General features: G+C 35.7%; 1 protein-coding gene across 25 annotated transcripts; it reads right to left on the reverse strand.

Annotated features, from left to right (window-relative positions):
- Positions 1 to 20: 20 nt before the first annotated feature.
- zgc:112962 lies at positions 21 to 19,366 on the reverse strand. Of its 25 annotated transcripts, XM_021478252.3 has the most exons (24): positions 19,315 to 19,366; positions 19,171 to 19,184; positions 18,998 to 19,076; positions 17,233 to 17,322; positions 16,373 to 16,459; positions 16,239 to 16,286; positions 15,908 to 15,970; positions 14,986 to 15,075; positions 5,866 to 5,982; positions 5,582 to 5,623; positions 5,447 to 5,494; positions 5,056 to 5,109; positions 4,676 to 4,759; positions 4,517 to 4,561; positions 3,524 to 3,640; positions 3,248 to 3,289; positions 3,113 to 3,160; positions 2,723 to 2,776; positions 2,341 to 2,424; positions 2,182 to 2,226; positions 1,796 to 1,816; positions 1,565 to 1,681; positions 1,242 to 1,316; positions 21 to 1,151 (listed from the first exon to the last, which is right to left on the reverse strand). In XM_021478252.3, the coding sequence occupies exons 3-24, from the start codon at positions 19,047 to 19,049 to the stop codon at positions 367 to 369; spliced, it is 2,208 nt and encodes a 735-aa protein (XP_021333927.1). In that variant the 5' UTR covers positions 19,050 to 19,076; positions 19,171 to 19,184; positions 19,315 to 19,366; the 3' UTR covers positions 21 to 366. The 25 variants fall into 25 exon arrangements, with proteins under 25 accessions (XP_021333927.1, XP_073765535.1, XP_073765530.1 ...); XM_073909434.1 differs by lacking the exons at positions 14,986 to 15,075; positions 19,171 to 19,184 and adding an exon at positions 6,271 to 6,318; XM_073909429.1 differs by lacking the exon at positions 19,171 to 19,184 and having other exon boundaries at positions 15,001 to 15,075.
- Between the last annotated feature and the right edge of the window lie 563 nt (positions 19,367 to 19,929).

Below are 19,929 nucleotides of genomic sequence, written 5' to 3' on the forward strand. Positions count from 1 at the left end.
TTTGAATCACGTAAACAAAATCCGAATAGACAAAGTAATTTATTAAGGCACATTAACTTTGTCTAAAGCAGGAAAAGCTAGGCATCAAATATCTGTTCATTTATCCGTTTCATTTACAGATTAAAAATAACTTTAAAACAATTTAAACAATAACAGATGTACAAGAAAATATAGTACAGCTATACAAATGGGAAAACTTCATTAAAGTCTTCTATTGAAGCTAATTTATAATTAAACTGAAATGTTTTTAAGTGAGGCCCATCATCCACAGAGTTACCAGACAACCATAGACCTTTATTTTCAGCGGCAATGCTTGAGTCTGGTCTGAAGTATTAATTTGTGCAAAAAATAAAAATCTAGCTGATTTCAGAAAGGTTTATCACAGGCTCCACAGCCCTGTTGCTCAATTCTCTTTTCTGCGACCACCGGCAAGATGAGATGTGAAATTCTGCTCCACAGTCCGCTCAGTTTGTCCACATCCATTTGATTAAACACCGCTGACTTGTCAGAGGAGACAAACTTCTGTTTTACATGATCTTGAACCATTTCCTCGATTCTTCCAAGATTGATATTGGATGGCACTTCCGCTTCAGCATCGAGCATTACAGTAAAAGCCAGGAAGACATTTTTAAAAGCAGCATTTTCATGGTCACAGTAGCGGTAGAAGATGAGCGTGGATCCAGGAGGAAGCTCCTCGAAACGGTGGATAACTGCTGCAAACTTTTCACTCTCAAACGCTTTAGTTAACTCACTGTCGATGTCCAGCTTGACCTGATCGCTGTCTAGTGATGTCTTGGCTTTTCCGTCAATGCTCAAAAATGTAGAGTTTCGTGTAGTGGAAAAAGCTTGAGCTAAACACTGAGCCAGACAACCAAGCGTCTTTTCGGCTCTATGGCCAGAGGTCAGAATAAGGCTGACGGGTTCAGTGGGATGCTCAGTCTTTAAGTGGCGTCTGATGTGTATAAGACTTCTCTTCCAGAGCTCTTGACGCTGACTAGGGAAGCTGGCCTGAAGTTTTTCCATTTCCTGATTGAACACTTCCACCATATCAAGCTGTTTTGGTATTTTGTTTGGTGTCGAGCCAGAAAAGTGCAGATAATAACCACAAACCACAGATACAAGGACAACAAAAATTCCAATCCATGGCAGATCTGTAAGAAGGGAAGATATTAAATTACTGTCTCTGCAAAGTCATCCAATAGTCATTATAATTCTTGGGAAAGAAACAAAGAACCACTCACTATTATCCGTTCCTTCTCTGATCTGTGGTGGTCTTTGTTGTGGAAGTCCAGAATAGGGGGAGTGTTGAGGTAATTCTGGTGTATAAAACACAGACAGCTTTTATATGAATGTAAGAACACTCCTTTTAAAACTGCAAACAATATTTACTGGAATTTTATGGACGTTTATTTTTATTATTACTAATATTATTACTATTACTACTACTCTTACTACTACTACTACTAATACTTATAATAATATTACTAATACTGTGATCTCATCCTGCAAATAAAGAATGAAATAAAGTGCAATAATCTGCAAAAATTATTCCAAGATGAAATACCTTCTTCTTTCATCTCAGGCTTCCTGTCACTCCCTTCATCTGTTGTTTTCAGAGTTTCATATTTAGAGTAAGGCTGTTTTTCGGTATGAGAGCCACTGGAAATCGGTTTCGGCATGTCTGTGTGTCAGATGAGGGAAAAAATATAAAGTGTTGTGAGCAATAATAGACCCTCAAAGCATTACAACAAACATAATCCAAAAACATATCATAAACGTGACACCCTTAATTTACCTTTGAGACTGAGATCTCCCTCTTATTGGTCATGGGCATGAAAGTATAAAATGACACATTTATGTCATCCAGAATGACAAATATTAGCATATAAAGTGTCTTTAGTTAAATTCACGTTGTCTATAATATTACAAAAAATAATCACTATACAAACTGTAAATATAGAGTAGTGATCGTTATTTTAATTGGAATAGCTGTTGAATCTATTTGTTTTTTCAACCCAAATCCAACCACATAACTCAACCTCACATTCTATCTTACTCAAATACAAAAATAAATATCAAAAAGAGGAAATGCATGCTGTAATCGCATGCTATATATAGTGAACTTATTTTCATCTGCTTTTTCTTAAAATTTAGTAAAAAAAAAGATTAAAAAAAACATACCATCATGTACATTAACTTGTCGAGAATCACCAGATGAACTAACACCTGTAAAAATAAAAGTAGAAGAGCATGTTTAGATCTTTAGATTCTTAACCGACTGCTTATAAATGACAGTAGATGCAATAATCGGGCTTATTCTTAAAGAAAAAACTCTCTTACCAGATTTACTGAGACTCTTTTTGTTCACTTGTTTCTCAGTTTTAGTTTCCGTCTGAGAAGCAGTAAGAATCAGTTTTGTCGTCTCTGTGTGTCAGACAATAAAATGAATAAAGTGCTGTGTGCAACAACCAAGCATCATTGTCATTATAAAGCAAAAATATGTTTATGTCTTGCAGCATGACAAACATAAGCCCATTAAAAAACAAGCTAAATTTCACTAGTCAAAAAAAAAAAAAAACATTAGCAAGCCTGTAATTAAAAATAAGAGTATTGGCAGTTTTTTATTGTCATAACTCAACGTCACAATCTGCCTTATTCAAAGAAAAATTAATAAATAAAAACAAAGAAATGCTATAATTTTCCTTATTCTAGGAGAAAATACCTTCTTTAGGACAAGTGACATTCTTTTCACCAGAATCAGCAGATGAACCAACACCTGTAAAAATAACAATAAAAGAGCAGGTTTAGCTACTTTCTTGAGAGTTGCTATTAAATCTCACTACTTTCTAATTCTTAACCGGATCGCTCTGCTTATAAATGACAGAATATGCCTTATTCTTAGAGAAAAATCAAAGTGAGACAAAGAAAAAATAAAAAGTGCGCTGTCATTAACGGAGCATAAACAACATTAAAATTGCATCAAAAACATATAAATCTGTAATAGTCATTGAACTAAACACAATGTTTTTTCACCCTGTTTAAAGATCATTATTACAAGAATCAATTCAGTTTGAATAAGAAAAATATGGTCACAACATCTTAATGGACCTACCATCTGCTTCTGTATCCACATTTATAGAATCCCTAGATTGGGCGTCATCTGTAAAATGTACAACAAACTTCAGTTTACAAACCCAATCGTTTATAGATGATAATGCAAAAGAAAAGCCTGAAAAATACAAAATACCTCTACTGGAATTGTCAAATTGAGCCCCCACTGACTGTGAATCTGCAAATTTTCAAATGTACAAATTTGCCACATATATCAAAATTATAATACAATCATTATGACACACTTAAAAATGTACAAAACCAACTTTAGGAAAGTACAATGAAGTTTACAAAAGGGAAATGAATAATATGAAATACTGCGATTACATTCTGCAAATACACGTTACCATGACATAGCAAATATAGAAAAGCAATATATTGCAATAATCTGCCTTATTCCAAGAGGAAATACCTTTTTCTTTAATCTCAGGTTTACGGTCTTTCCCTTCATCTGCTGTTTTCAGAGTGTTAGGTTTAGAGTAAGACAGTTTTTCGGTATGAGAGCCACTGGAAATCGGTTTCGGCATGTCTGTGTGTCAGATGAGGGAAAAATATAAAGTGTTGTGAGCAATAATAACCCCTCAAAGCATTACAACAAACATAATCCAAAAAGAGAGGGATTGGTGGTATTTCCTGTATCAGACAAAGAAAAAGTGCGGTGCCATTAACAAAGCATAAACAGCATTAAAAACAGCAACAAAAACCTACAAATCTCTAATGGTCATTACATTTTTCTCCTCATTTAAAGATCATTATTACAAGAATTAATTCAGTTTGAAGTAGAAAAGTATGGTCACAACCTCTTATAAATGGACCTACCATCTACTTCTGTATCCACACATGTAAAATCACTAGATTGAGTATCAACTGTAAAATTTACAACAAACTTTAGATTACAAACCCAATCATAATAAGGTGTTGTGTTCAACAAAAGAACCTCAAAGCATTACAACAAACATAATCCAAAAAGATATCAGAAACGTGACACCCATAATGCACTTTTGATATAGAGATCTGCCTCTCATTGGTCATGGGCATGAAAATATAAAAGGACACATTTATGTCATCCAGAATGACAAATATTAGCATATAAAATGTCTTTAGTTAAATTCACGTTGTCTATAATATTAAAAAGAATAATCACTAGACAAACTGTAAATATAGAGTAGTGATCGTTATTTTAATTGGAATAGCTGTTGAATCTGTTTACTTTTTCAACCCAAATCCAACCACATAACTCAACCTCACATTCTACCTTACTCAAATACAAAAATAAATATCAAAAAGAGGAAATGCATGCTGTAATCGCATGCTATATATAGTGAACTTATTTTCATCTGCTTTTTCTTAAAATTTGGACAAAAAATGTAAAAGATAAAACCAAAAAAAAAAACTTTAGACATACCATCATCTACTTTAACTTGTCCAGAATCACCAGATGAACTAACACCTGTAAAAATAAAAGTAGAAGAGCATGTTTAGATCTTTAGATTCTTAACCGACTGCTTATAAATGACAGTAGATGCAATAATCGGGCTTATTCTTAAAGAAAAAACTCTCTTACCAGATTTACTGAGACTCTTTTTGTTCACTTGTTTCTCAGTTTTAGTTTCCATCTGAGAAGCAGTAAGAATCAGTTTTGTCGTCTCTGTGTGTCAGACAATAAAATGAATAAAGTGCTGTGTGCAACAACCAAGCATCATTGTCATTATAAAACAAAAATATGTTTATGTCTTGCAGCATGACAAACATAAGCCCATTAAAAAACAAGCTAAATTTCACTAGTCAAAAAAAAAAAAACATTAGCAAGCCTGTAATTAAAAATAAGAGTATTGGCAGTTTTTTATTGTCATAACTCAACTTCACAATCTGCCTTATTCAAAGAAAAATTAATAAATAAAAACAAAGAAATGCTATAATTTTCCTTATTCTAGGAGAAAATACCTTCTTTAGGACAAGTGACATTCTTTTCACCAGAATCAGCAGATGAACCAACACCTGTAAAAATAACAATAAAAGAGCAGGTTTAGCTACTTTCTTGAGAGTTGCTATTAAATCTCACTACTTTCTAATTCTTAACCGGATCGCTCTGCTTATAAATGACAGAATATGCCTTATTCTTAGAGAAAAATTAAAGTGAGACAAAGAAAAAATAAAAAGTGCGCTGTCATTAACGGAGCATAAACAACATTAAAAATTGCATCAAAAACATATAAATCTGTAATAGTCATTGAACTAAACACAATGTTTTTTCACCCTGTTTAAAGATCATTATTACAAGAATCAATTCAGTTTGATTAAGAAAAATATGGTCACAACATCTTAATGGACCTACCATCTGCTTCTGTATCCACATTTATAGAATCCCTAGATTGGGCGTCATCTGTAAAATGTACAACAAACTTCAGTTTACAAACCCAATCGTTTATAGATGATAATACAAAAGAAAAGCCTGAAAAATACAAAATACCTCTACTGGAATTGTCAAATTGAGCCCCCACTGACTGTGAATCTGCAAATTTTCAAATGTACAAATGACTTCTTTTGCCACATATATCAAAATTATAATACAATCATTATGACACACTTAAAAATGTACAAAACCAACTTTAGGAAAGTACAATGAAGTTTACAAAAGGGAAATAAATAATATGAAATACTGCGATTACATTCTGCAAATACACGTTACCATGACATAGCAAATATAGAAAAGCAATATAGTGCAATAATCTGCCTTATTCCAAGAGGAAATACCTTTTTCTTTAATCTCAGGTTTACGGTCTTTCCCTTCATCTGCTGTTTTCAGAGTGTTAGGTTTAGAGTAAGACAGTTTTTCGGTATGAGAGCCACTGGAAATCGGTTTCGGCATGTCTGTGTGTCAGATGAGGGAAAAATATAGTGTTGTGAGCAATAATAACCCCTCAAAGCATTACAACAAACATAATCCAAAAAGAGAGGGATTGGTGGTATTTCCTGTATCAGACAAAGAAAAAGTGCGGTGCCATTAACAAAGCATAAACAGCATTAAAAACAGCAACAAAAACCTACAAATCTCTAATGGTCATTACATTTTTCTCCTCATTTAAAGATCATTATTACAAGAATTAATTCAGTTTGAAGTAGAAAAGTATGGTCACAACCTCTTATAAATGGACCTACCATCTACTTCTGTATCCACACATGTAAAATCACTAGATTGAGTATCAACTTTAAAATGTACAATAAACTTCAGATTACAAACCCAATCATAATAAGGTGTTGTGTTCAACAAAAGACCCTCAAAGCATTACAACAAACATAATCCAAAAAGATATCAGAAACTTGACTCCCATAATGCACCTTTGAGTTTAAATGAATGAAATTCAATTTTAAAATGACACGATCATGTCATCCAGCATAAAATACACTAGCCCATCAAAACAATAAAAAGCCAAATTTCTGTCATCTATAGCAGTCGTGTCCAAAGTGGGGATCAGGGGACAATGAAGGGGGGGGGGGGGCACATTTTATTTTATTAAACTATTAGAACTACCATATTTTATACACAACCTACTGAAGAACAAAATAGTAGTTAATGGTAACATTGTTAATATGTTAATAATAAACATTTAAAAAAACAACATGCAAATAAAAAGCCAGTCTTCCGATTTTTTGTGACCCCTTTGGTGATTATGTTATATTAAAGACACAATAGCATCAGATACAGCACACTGATTTTATGGCACCTGGTTAAACTTTGACACCTTTATGGCACTCATGTGAAGGATTCGGATTCATACCTTCCAATCCACCTCAGCATGAATCAAAGTTTATCTTTTCCTCATCATCTTGTTTCTCATTGTTTTTATCAAATATAATTATTTGATTATTTAAATGAGTATTTAACTGTGAATTGATTTTAACTAATGAATAAGTTAACACATTGCTTAATATAAGAATGTTCAGAGCATTCGCCTGTCTCTGTGTAACTTTTTCAGGAGCCAGCAAACTAGGCTGAGAACTGGAATCAACTGTTTTTATTGTTCTTTCTATGAGTTAATACTATCTAAAATGTCTAAAATGATTTAGCCATTTTTACCATTAATTCTTTTAAGTGATTCTATTTTTTATTCAAAATAGACTTTGTGTAGTAAGGATAATATAACTGCCTGAATGTAGATTATACCGTTTTTTAATGGTATACAAAAAGTCATGGATAAGAAACTTATGTGTGTGTGTTCTATTTGATTGTGGATCAGTTTCACAGGTCTGAAGTCAGTTCTAAACAGTCAAGTGGATGTCTGACGTTTATGCTTAAGATAATGTTCAGAATTGTACGTGTAGTGACACAAATGACCATTTTGTCACTTGAGGTGTTGTAGGGTTGTTTCTGACGCGTGAGAGCTCAACAAACGAATCATCCTCCAAATACTGCTTATCAGATTTATTTTTTGCACAGACAGTTCTTATGGTTCAATTTCCACTCACAGTCTGATATATAAATGCTCATAAAATCACATTGAATGCCTCCATAAAGCTCTTTCAAACACGGTCAAAAAATGTTGTGCTTCCCTCTAATTACACACCTGTTGTTCTAAGTCTTTGTCTACCTATATACTCCTCCAAACCCCCACTCCACCCAGTGGTCAAAAACAGCATTACAAAAAACATAATGGCTCTTACACCCCGGCCCCTAATTGTACATGGCAGGTAGACATAACAATTCAACAATGTACATACAAAGAGCCATTAAAGCAACACTATAAACATTGCATTAATCAATTCTGTGTAGGTGTCAAATTTAACAGTCTTTACCATCAGTCCATTATATTTCCATGTTGTCATACAACAGACAAAGTTTTGTCACGGGTCTCTCAAGTACACTGGTTTTAGTTTGTACTCGCACAGAACGAACAAGTCCATTTTTATCTGGAAAAACCTCCAGAATTCGCCCCATTAACCAAGACCCTCGAGGGGCAGACGAGTCCACAATGACAACAATGTCACCAGGAACAAAGTTTCTCCTTTCCTTATTCCATTTCTGCCGATCTTGAAGCAAAGGCAAATATTCATTTGTCCATCTTTTCCAGAATAAGTCACACATATACTGGACCTGTTTCCATCTCCTCTTGCTGTATAATTCAGATTTTTCAAATAATCCAGGTGGTAATACTGGTTTACCTTTCATCTGAAGAAGATGGTTTGGAGTAAGTGGCTCCAAATCATTGGGGTCATCTGACAACTTAGTTATTGGGCGATCATTTAGAATGGCCTCAATTTCACATAGTACAGTATGGAATCCTTCATCATCCAAAATCTGCTGATGTAGGATGGAATTCAAAATTCTTTTGACCATTCTGATTACACGTTCCCAGATTCCACCATAATGCGAACCTCCTGGAGGATTGAAACTCCACTGGACACCTTTCTGGAGCATTGCCCTTTGAATTTTGTTTTGATTCCATGATCTCAGTGATTCCTTTAATTCCTTTTCTGCGGCAACAAAGTTGGTACCATTATCTGATCTTATTTGAGTTACTTGCCCTCGTCTGCAGATAAATCTTCGAAGAGTGTTAATACATGAATCAGTGTCCAATGAGTAGGCGACTTCCAGATGAACTGCTCGACTTGCCATGCAAGTAAAGATGACTCCGTAACGTTTTACAATGGAGCGTCCTCTTTTAACTTCCACAGGACCAAAATAATCCACCCCAACATTCGAAAATGGAGGCAAATCGGGAAGGAGTCGTTCCTTCGGCAAGTCTGCCATCTTCTGCTCACCCACCTTAACTCCAAAACGTCTACAATGGCCACAACTCGATATAATCCTTCTGGCAGCTGCATTACCCTTAATGATCCAATATCTTTTCCTCAGCTCTGAAAGCATATAATTTCTTCCACTGTGACCTAACTGTTGGTGTATATGACGCAAGATGAGCGTGGCAATATGCTGATCCTTAGCCAGAATGATCGGATGCTTTCTTTCTTCCGGCATTGCAGAATTTATCAATCGTCCTCCTACTCTCAAAATACCATCTTGATAGACGGGATCCAATTTATACAGCTTGCTGTCTCGGCTTATTTTTGAAACAGGTGAAACTGACAGGTCATCGATTTCCTTTTTAAACTGTTGCCTTTGACTGAATGCAACAATAGCTACTTCAGCTTTATTCAAATCCTGCAAACTTAAATTTGGTGTAACCACAGAACCAGTTAGTTTTCGAAGTTCTTTCTCCGTCTTTTTAGAAGTTACTCCAGAAGAGTCTAAAGAGGCTTGAATTTCCTTTCTCTTTTGACTTCGTTGTTTCAGAACTGTCTTTAATTTCAAGAGCCAAGCAACAGCAACCTTCAACTTTGTCCAGTCTGAGAAATGAGTAATCAGCCTATGAGTAGCATTTGACTGTTCACTTACAAGAGTGCTATTTACACATATGTTCCTCTTGACTTCAGGATCATCTGCTTTAAGAGCAGAATCAAATATTTGTGCTGGCCATTCTTCCACTGGTTTCCACAGATAACTTGGTCCATTGATCCATTCTCTGTTTGTTAACAGCTGATCTGCTTTCAGACCTCTGGAGCAACAGTCTGCTGGATTTTGAGTCGTAGGTATGTATCGCCACTGTAATGGTGTTGTAATTTCTCTTATTGCAGAGATCCTGTTGGCGACAAAGGTAAGAAAACGTTTGTCCTCATTTTTTATGTATTTCAACACGGACGTACTATCTGTCCAGAATACTGAATCAACCAATGGAAACTGCATCTCTGCCCTTAACATTTTGTCCACTCGAGCAGCAAGCACAGCAGCTGTCAATTCAAGACGTGGAATAGTTACTGATTTCAAAGGTGCTACTCTAGCTTTACTGAGTAGGAATGTTACGTGAACATCATGTTTTGTCTCCATCCTAAGGTACGTCACAGTGCCATATCCAAGTGTACTTGCGTCAGCAAAATGATGCAACTGAACGTTGGTAAGTTCATCCATTCCTGCTGGTTTTAGACATCTGTCCATCTTGAAATCTGCCATCTTCTCAAGCTCTTTTAACCATAAAGACCACTGCCTTTGGAGATTTGAGGGTAGCAGATCATCCCATCCACATCTTATCCTACATAACTCTTGCAGGAGAATTTTTACTGTAAGAGTGAATGGAGCCAAAAATCCTAAAGGATCATAGACAGAGCATACCTTTGACAGGACACCCCGCCTGGTGCAAGGATGATCTTTACTAGTTATTTTAAAATTGAAAGTGTCGGATTCAACACACCACCACAAACCAAGAGCTCTTTCCATTGGCAACTGGTCCTTGTCCAGATCCATCATTTTTATGCCCTGGGCTCGGTGTTCTTCAGGTACACTTTGTAGCACAATACGGCTATTGCTGATCCATTTTATTAACTGGAAACCTCCTGCTAAGCAGACATCTGTGAGATCCTTGATCATCAAGACGGCCTCTTCCTCAGAAGGTACACTTTTCAAACAATCATCCATGTAGAAGTTTGTGTGAATTGTGTCAATTACCTTTTCAGGAAAGTCATCTTTGTTGTCCTCAGCAGTTCTACGTAAAGCATAGCAAGCACAACTTGGGGACGACACAGCACCAAACAAATGCACTTTCATCCTGTATTCCACAGAGTCCTGATTGATATCACCATCTGGCCACCATAGAAAACGAAGAAAGTCAGTATCTTCTTCTGCAACTTTAACCTGGTGAAACATTGCTTTTACATCAGCCATAAATGCAATAGGCTCTTGTCGAAACCTCACAAGAACTCCCAACAGTGAATTTGTCAGATTAGGACCCTGCAGAAGCTGATCATTCAATGATGTACCTTTAAAGGCAGCTCCACAATCAAACACCACTCTTAATGTTTGCTTCTTGGGGTGATAAACCCCATGGTGAGGGATATACCAAACTTTCCCTTCATCCTGTTTTAATTGATGCAACGGTACTATTTCGGCATAACCGTGTTGAATTACCTCATCCATGAAATCTTTATATTCTTGATGGAAAATCTTGTTTCTTTCAAATTTCCTTTTCAATCCAATTAAGCGCTGTTTAGCCACACAAAGGTTGTTTGGCAACATGGGAATTTCCATCCTAAAAGGAAGATTCAATTTATAATGTCCATCTTGAAACTCAATTGACTTGCTTACCTTTTCCATAAAGGCATGCTCTTCTCTTGACATTTCCTTCTTTTCAACAGAATTCTCATTAAAGTCATGATTGTATTGTTTACCAAGCATATCCTCCAATTTTCTTACAGAAATCCTGTTAACAGTCACACCTGAACATTTGACCTTATTCCTGCTTCCTTGGAGTGGTCCATTTACAACCCATCCCAATAGGGTTCTAACTGCATAAGGTCCATCTCCATTGCTGTTTATAACCTCCCAGGGCTCCATTACCCTGGAAGCATTTGCTCCAATCAGCAAATCCACATCAGCAGGAATTTGAGGAATCTCAACACCTTTCAGATATGGCCAATTTTCCAAATCCTTTTGAGTGACAATGTTGTCTCTGGATACAGGCATTCTTTCTTGAGTGAAGACTTCTGGAAGACTATAAAAGGTGTCATCAAGAAGGTTAGACACTTCCAATCCAGTCAAAACAGTGCTATTAACAGCCCTTTGATTGCCCATTGTTTTCAAAACAATATTAGTTTCCTTTCCCTTTAATTTCAAACTATGCATTAAGCGTTCTGAACAAAATGTGGCAGAACTGCCAGGATCCAAAAATGCATAGGTTTGAATTACTGTTTGTCCCTTACTGGATTTGACTTGAACTGGTACAATTGATAATGCACAGTCTCCATCGTCACCGGCCCCTGTTTGACCACATGTTGTGAGGGCAACATGTGCACTACTTAAAGATGAATGACTTTGTTCTTGAGTGCACACTCTTTCCTTTTGTTGGATATGCAAAATGCTGGGATGCTTTTGACCACACACTGCACAAGTCAAGCGCTTATCACATCTTTTGCTTATGTGTCCAAAAGAAAGACAGCCAAAACAAACACCTTTTTCCTTTAGAAAGTTCAATTTGTCTTTATGCAGCTTGTTTTGCATTTGTGTACACTGCTCCAATAAGTGATCACGTTTGCAGCACAAACATACAACTTGGGCCTTTGATCTTATATCAGTCTCACAGCATTGAATTGATTTATTGTTGGTGACAACTGTTGTTGCAAAACTGTTTCTAACTTTAGTCTTAGGTTGGGATTTCTGTTGCACAGGCTGGGTACTCTGGATATCACCAAACAAGGGATCTGATGACATTTTAACTTGACGTTCAACAAATATCACAATATCTTTAAACCGTGCTCTCTGCTTGCGTCTTTCCATTAACTCACATGCAACAGTTCTCCAATTTTCCCTTAATTTGTAAGGCAACTTCATGATGATGGTTTTCAAATTGCTTGGCATCTCTAGCTCTTCCATATAGTCAATTTCTTCCATTACATTACAGCATCCACGCAAAAAGAGAGCATAACTCTGCAATGAATTTACATCCTCAGATTTTATTGAAGGCCATGCCAAAACCTTTTCTACATATGCAGAAGCTATTTTGAATTCATTGCCGTAATGTTCCTTTAACAATGCTTTAGCTTGCACATACCCTCTTTGTGCATCCATATGCTGACAACTGCGCACAATCTCCCTTGGCTGACCTTGTGTATATTGTTCCAGAAAGTATAAACAATCTCTACTATTTTTGGTTTTGTCTTCTATTCCATGCTCAAATGCTCTCATAAAAGTTTTATATTGCAGAGGATTGCCATCAAACACAGGAATATCTCTTTGAGGCAGTGTGCTGGATTGTTGTTGTTGTACAAGCAGAGTGGTAATTTCATTTTGTTTTTGCAAGATACTACAAAGGTTCGAAGTTATTATTCCATCACTGTTCTGCATTACACTTGAGGATTGCATTTGTGACGTGAAATGAGGATCAATTTGTGGCACACTGTGAATTTGCTGAATCACGTTCCTTGAGCTTTCTTGCAGGGAGACTTCTATTGGCACATATGCCTCTGCATGAGGGTTGAGAGTAACAGTTCCTTTATCACAATATGCATTCATATCATCAGTGCAGGTTTTGAGAGACTGATTATTTAAAACAGCAATTTTTGCAGTAGCGGCTGCAATCTCTGCATCAATATCCAGCTGTTCTTGTCTATGTCTCAGCTTTTCTTGTTGTACCTCCAAAGTATGCTTTTCCTTTAAAGCAGCTGCACGCGCCATTAATGCAGCTTTCTCTGCCTCTGCCATGATTCGTGCTGAAGCAGCAGAAGATCTCCCACTACGTACACTGCTTGAACTTTTCTTACTGGATGATTTACTGGATTTACATGAGGATATGTTGGAAATGCTATCATCTGGATTAACATCCTCTTGACATACCCTTGCATCAACACCAGTACATGAAACTTGACTTTCAGCGCTCAACCATTTCTCAACATCATCTACAAACTCATCGCAAATCAACATCTTTCCATTGAACCATGTTTGTTGTTTTTCCTTTTCTTCACTGGGCAAAAGAACCATCACCGAATTGTGCATTTCCTTTGTTTCGTCTCTCAATTTGATGAATTTCTCAAAGGAACACTGCACCTCCTTTTCATATTCTCGGTTGGACATAAAATCCTTTATAATAGCCATTAAGTTCTTTGCCTTGCTTAGTTTACACTTTCGTGTCTTTTGCAGAGTTTCCAATTTTTCCAATAAAGCCTTAGGAGTAAGCTTAATGAGCCGCTTTTCCCTCACATGCTCTGTTTCAAACTTCTCAAATGGCACAATAGTCTCTGTCTGTTCACAGGTAGCCGCACCATCATCATCACAATTCATTAAACTCATATTCACAGCTGAAATCGTTTGCCTCCTAAGCAACTTTAAAACTTAAGCAACCAATGCATTGGATTTACGGTATTGTGTGCACACAAAGTCATTCATTAAGTAGCGCTACACATACCTTTGTTTCATTCATTCAGTTCATCACGGCTGCTCCTCAAGAAAGTCCAAAAATGATGCATGATTATCCACAAAGAAGCCATTTTTTGACAAATGTAGTGACACAAATGACCATTTTGTCACTTGAGGTGTTGTAGGGTTGTTTCTGACGCGTGAGAGCTCAACAAACGAATCATCCTCCAAATACTGCTTATCAGATTTATTTTTTGCACAGACAGTTCTTATGGTTCAATTTCCACTCACAGTCTGATATATAAATGCTCATAAAATCACATTGAATGCCTCCATAAAGCTCTTTCAAACACGGTCAAAAAATGTTGTGCTTCCCTCTAATTACACACCTGTTGTTCTAAGTCTTTGTCTACCTATATACTCCTCCAAACCCCCACTCCACCCAGTGGTCAAAAACAGCATTACAAAAAACATAATGGCTCTTACAGTACGCACGAACCCCACGTGAAAATTTTCCAAGTCTATCTGTGTTTTAACCAATCAGGTTAGAAAACCTATAAGTATGACGCAGTTAATGACGTTATGTGAGAGTATAATTATTATTGATTGGTGATTATAAGCAGAGCGGCCTAGGAACTCATTGAGTGTTGAAGCTGGCTTCTGCTGATAAAACTGTAAACTATCTTCAGTAAACTTTATTTATTTATTTAAATCTCTGACTCCGGCCCTTCTTCATCTGACAGACTGGTCATTCTTTGGGTTAAACTGTATACCATCCCTACAGTGTACATGCAAAATAAATCCAGGCCACAACTGAACATGGAGGATAGTCTCCAAGTGGCGTTCTCCAAAATGAAACGATAAATAGCCTGTTGCTTACTGATATGTGTGCAAGGTTCATATGTTTATAACCACCTCAGAGAATATGGGGGGTCGTGAGTCACTGGCATTGTTATTTTGGGATTCACGTGAGAAAATACCTTCTTGTCTTTTACCGGATTTACTGTTGTGCTTTGCATCCTCTTGCTTCCCAGCGTGAGAGACATTGGTGGTCTTCCCTGTGTGTCTGACTACAAAAAAGGAAAGTGCTGTGTCATTAACGGAGCATAAACGGCATTAAAAATCATAACAAAACCACAAATCTGTAATATTCGTTAAATTAAACAAGAAATGTTTAATTTATGTGACAAACAAACGTTTTCCTTTGATTTTTTTGTTACATTACCAACAATGAGTTTACAGTTAGACCAAAATCTTTTAAGACACGAGACTTAAGTATTTTTATTGTTTAACTAGTAGGTGCAGGACAGTCTTGTTCAAATGTGTATGTAAAGAAAGGAAAAAAAGAAAGGAAATCTGTGAAATATTATACCCTAGAAATGTTCATAAATGGGATTAAAAAAACAAAAGCAAGTGAAGATGCTGCTGCAGTGAGTCTGGAAATATACTAAAGTTCAGGTTTGCCTGTGTACAGGCTGAATTGATCCTTGTGTAAATATTGTCATCCCAACAGTAGTCTGAGAAATATGTGGTTGATTATAAACCATTCCATATTGCACCTTTCGATCAATGTTATCTGACATTTTCAGGATGAATCAGGTGAAACAGTTTACCACTAATTATTGCCCTATTTTAGTTCTGTTTTCAAAACCATAGTGCATATACCAAAGTGATAATGTGAAAAATACTGAAGGTGTGTGAATAAATTTTGCTTTAAGTGTATACTTCACACTGTAAGTGATTTCCTACACTCTTGCTCAGAGATCACTAAAACTTCGACCTCACATCATATATTTTCTTCATATATTTTTGTTACATGACAAAAAAATGGGATGTATTTAACATTATGTGCATTCTCTGTTACTCATCAACAATGCGATGTGCTACTAGAAAGACACTAACCGATCTGATCTTGCTCGTTTTGTTGAAATCCAGAAGAGCAGGTTTGTTGTGTTGGCATCACATCTACAAAACAGACAACAGCTTTTACAGCTATAAATGAAACAACATTTCTAATTGGAACTGATCTCATCTAGAAATTAAATTCTGATATGCACCAAGAAGATTTGATGGCATACTTTATGTGAAATAGCTTTTTCTCAACAAAAAAAAAACAAACAACTTATATTGCACAAAATAACAAATAATCCTTGACTTCTGGGATCATTATAACAAGAATTATTTTCATTTGAAAAAGAAAAAATGGTCACAACCTCTTACAAACCAGACCTACCATCTTTTTCTTTATGTACATGTTCAGTATCCCCAGATTGGCCATCATCTGTAAAATGTACAACAAACTTCCGATTTCAAACCCAATTGTTTATAATGACAACACATAAGAAAAGCAGGAAAAATACAAAGTACCTCCTTTTTTCTTCACTCTGTCTACCCCCGTATTCCCAGACGAATCACCACTGGAATTTTCAAATTGAGCCCCCGCTGACTGGAAATCTGCAATTTTTTAAATGAATGACTTCTTCTGCCACATGTATCATGATAGAGTATATACAGGAATCAGAAAGTGAAACTCAATACCTTTTAAGACCTTTTTTAAAAAAATGTCCGCACATTTTAAGATCTTATAACCACTTTAGTTTTCAACTGGAAACACTGGCGAGATTTTAACTTACAGTATATTTACTAAATATTAATGTAAGAAACTAATCCAAAACTAAACCATTATTCATATACTGAATAAAAAATCTATTAAACCTAGCTAATTCAGCAGGCTGGCATTTATAGAGCTGCAGAAATTATGGTGTTGCCTTGGTTACTGCAGTAAACAAAGCAGCATGATGTCAAATCTAGTAGGATTTCATTGATTTCTTAAACTACACAGCATCCTGATATTCACAGATTTAATTCAGGAAAACTTTTGCATACACCCATACATTGCATAATTAAAAATGATAAACAATTCAATAGCTTGCAAAACAGCATTTAAGACTTTTTAATACTTTTCAAGGGCCTTAAACTTTTCTACATTGATTTATCAACTTTTAATACTTTTCAAGACTCTGCGGACACCCTGCATAATCATAATATTATGATAAGTATGCCTTACTTATTAATGTACAAAACAAACTTCAGGAAAGTAGGATGAAAACTGCCTAAAACTCTAATCTGCAGGCATTAAATACTGCAGGATAACAATGCTACTTTTATCTCAACAATTTAACCTATTGTACAAAGCATGTTTGCAAACATAATTTTTCTAGAACTACCTTTGACTTGAGCGTCCTGGTCTGTGCAGGTCTCTGTCTCATTATTTTTGTCTCTTGTTTCAGCCTCTTTGTTCTTCGCATTGTTGATGTCTGAAAGAGAATGCTAAGGTCATATCTTTATTATATATATATATATATATATATATATATATATATATATATATATATATATATATATATATATATATATATATATATGTAGTATTTTAAAAATTTACAATATACAATCTTACTGCAGTGTTACTACAGTGTTATATAGTATTTCTAAATATACACATTGAAGCATTAAAACAGACAGTTTTTTGCATGTATTACTTTTTAATAAACTTTGCTGAAATTAAACTTTGATAAAATAAAACTTCAAAATATGGGTGAAATAATATTGCATCACTCAGCCTAATAGTTTTATTTATGCACAAAATAAACAACATACTTATTCTGACTTGTACGCTTTATATTATGTAAAAGAATTAGTGATCAGTCTACATTAAAATAAATTAAAACCATAAATAAAACTGTATTATAAATTATTAAACACTTTTTGCTGGAAAATAGGTCAAATCTACTGGTTTGAAGAATGGAGACAAGAGTTAATGGCATTTAATTAAAAGACTTTTAATGTCATGTTAAAATGAATCTTGTTAATCATTTTTAATCTTATTTTTGTTTTAATAAATTTGTTCCATTTTTTATTTTTTTTATTTTTAAGTCTCCATGTATTAGCTTTGTTTGTTTAAACTAAGATTTAGACATCCTTATGGCATTATTTTTTGTCTTTTGATAAGTGAGAAAAGCTCATGAATGTAGCTGATATGAACACTCTAAAAATCATTTCCCTCTGCTCTGTGTGCCAGACAAGGACATTTTATATTGTGTCATGCACATCCCCATAAACCATTTTAACAAACATTATTTGATCTCAAGAAGATCATAAAAACAAATATGACTTCACGCTGTACTTTATATTTGAAAAAGAAGTTTAGTTTTTTAAACAGACCAATTCACAGACTTAGCCTGGTGCCGCAGTGGGTAACACAATTGCCTCACAGCAAGAAGGTTGCTGGTTCGAGCCCCAGCTGGGTCAGTGGTGTTTGTGTGTGGAGTTTGCATGTTCTCCCCGTGTTCGCATGGGTTTCGTCCGTGTTTTCCGGTTTCCCCCACAATCCAAAAACATGTGGTACAGGTGAACTGGATAAGCTAAATTGGTCGTAGTGTATGTGAGTGTGTGCAAGAAAGTGGGGGTGTTTCCCAGTGTTGGGTTGCAGCTGGAAGGGCATCGGCTGTGTTAAACATGTGCTGGATAAGTTGGCGGTTCATTCTGCTGTGATGACCCCTGATTAATAAAGGTACTAAGCTGAAAAGAAAATGAATGAATGAAATGACAGACTTGAGTACGCCTCTATTTATTGTTATGTTGACTCTCCTGTTGTTTTCCGGCACATTGGTTTAGCTAGAAATCTACTCCTCAATAAAGCTTGCATACACATATCACATTTATTTCTCTATTCTGGCAGTTGTTTTTTTTTGTTTGTTTGTTTTTTTTTGCAGAGATGAGTTTATTAATATACATTTCATCTGTTATATGAAACATTAATGTTTTTCTTCTTCTGACAGTACTGACAAAATAACAACAATAAAAAGTGATTCAAATATCCCAATTTTAAAACCACGAATAGTAGTAAGTCCCCCAAATGAAACAATAATAATATTATTGTTAAACAACTTTTATTTTTATACAAAAATTATATAATGTTAAGTTACTTACTGCTGCTGTCGCTGTCGCTTTCGCTTGTCTTATCTGTTGGATAACTCGCCATCGTTGTAGCAGGACACTTGTGATAGACCTGAATGTTGAAACAGCACATTACCCCAAGTTGTAAATACAAACGACCCACAAAAACGAAACTACAGTCCAGTTAAGAAAGATAAACATACAACCTGGAATAAGGTTACTGAAGAAAATACAGTGAGAAAAAATAACACGTAAAACACACTGACACCCGTCCCTCTTGTCTGAAAAACTAACTAACCGGTTATCATGCAGTCGCCGTTTATTAGATAGTATTTCGGATTTTGCCCTACCAGACTCTTCCTCACGCAACACAACGACGCCACTCGTTATTCTTCCGGGTATGGCTGGAACCTCTTTGACTTGGTATTTTTTTTCTCTCGGACGGTTTTAGAAGAGGGACTTCATGTGCGCAAATATATACATTTTAAAAGATTATTAGCATTGTTTGGACTGACACACATACAAACTAAATGTATCTTACGAGACATCGATTACTACCAAAGTCATGTTATTCAAACCAACGATTTTAGTGAACGGTTGCGTATTCCTCATAACAACCCATATAGCAAAACATATTTGACCCTGATCTGCCCCACACAATCAGCTTTTGCTTGGGCCACATGTCACCGTGAATTACGGTACATGACTGGACCAGGTCTGGCCAAACATATACGAGGCTGAATCCAGCTTCTTATTCGCAGCTTCTTATTGACGCTATGCGGTCCACCTTAAAAACCGCGACGCTTCTGTTTTTCAGCTTCTTATTCGCGCTCATCTTAGGGACCGTGTTTATTTATGTTCCTTTTTGAAAAATGAAAAATGCTAAATGAAACTGATATAAGATAGAAAACGGGCTGCAAGCATGAAATCTAATTGCATCATTGATTAATTATTGACAGTGCCAT

This window comes from Danio rerio, chromosome 8, assembly GCF_049306965.1.
Source record: "Danio rerio strain Tuebingen ecotype United States chromosome 8, GRCz12tu, whole genome shotgun sequence".
NCBI lineage: Eukaryota > Metazoa > Chordata > Actinopteri > Cypriniformes > Danionidae > Danio > Danio rerio.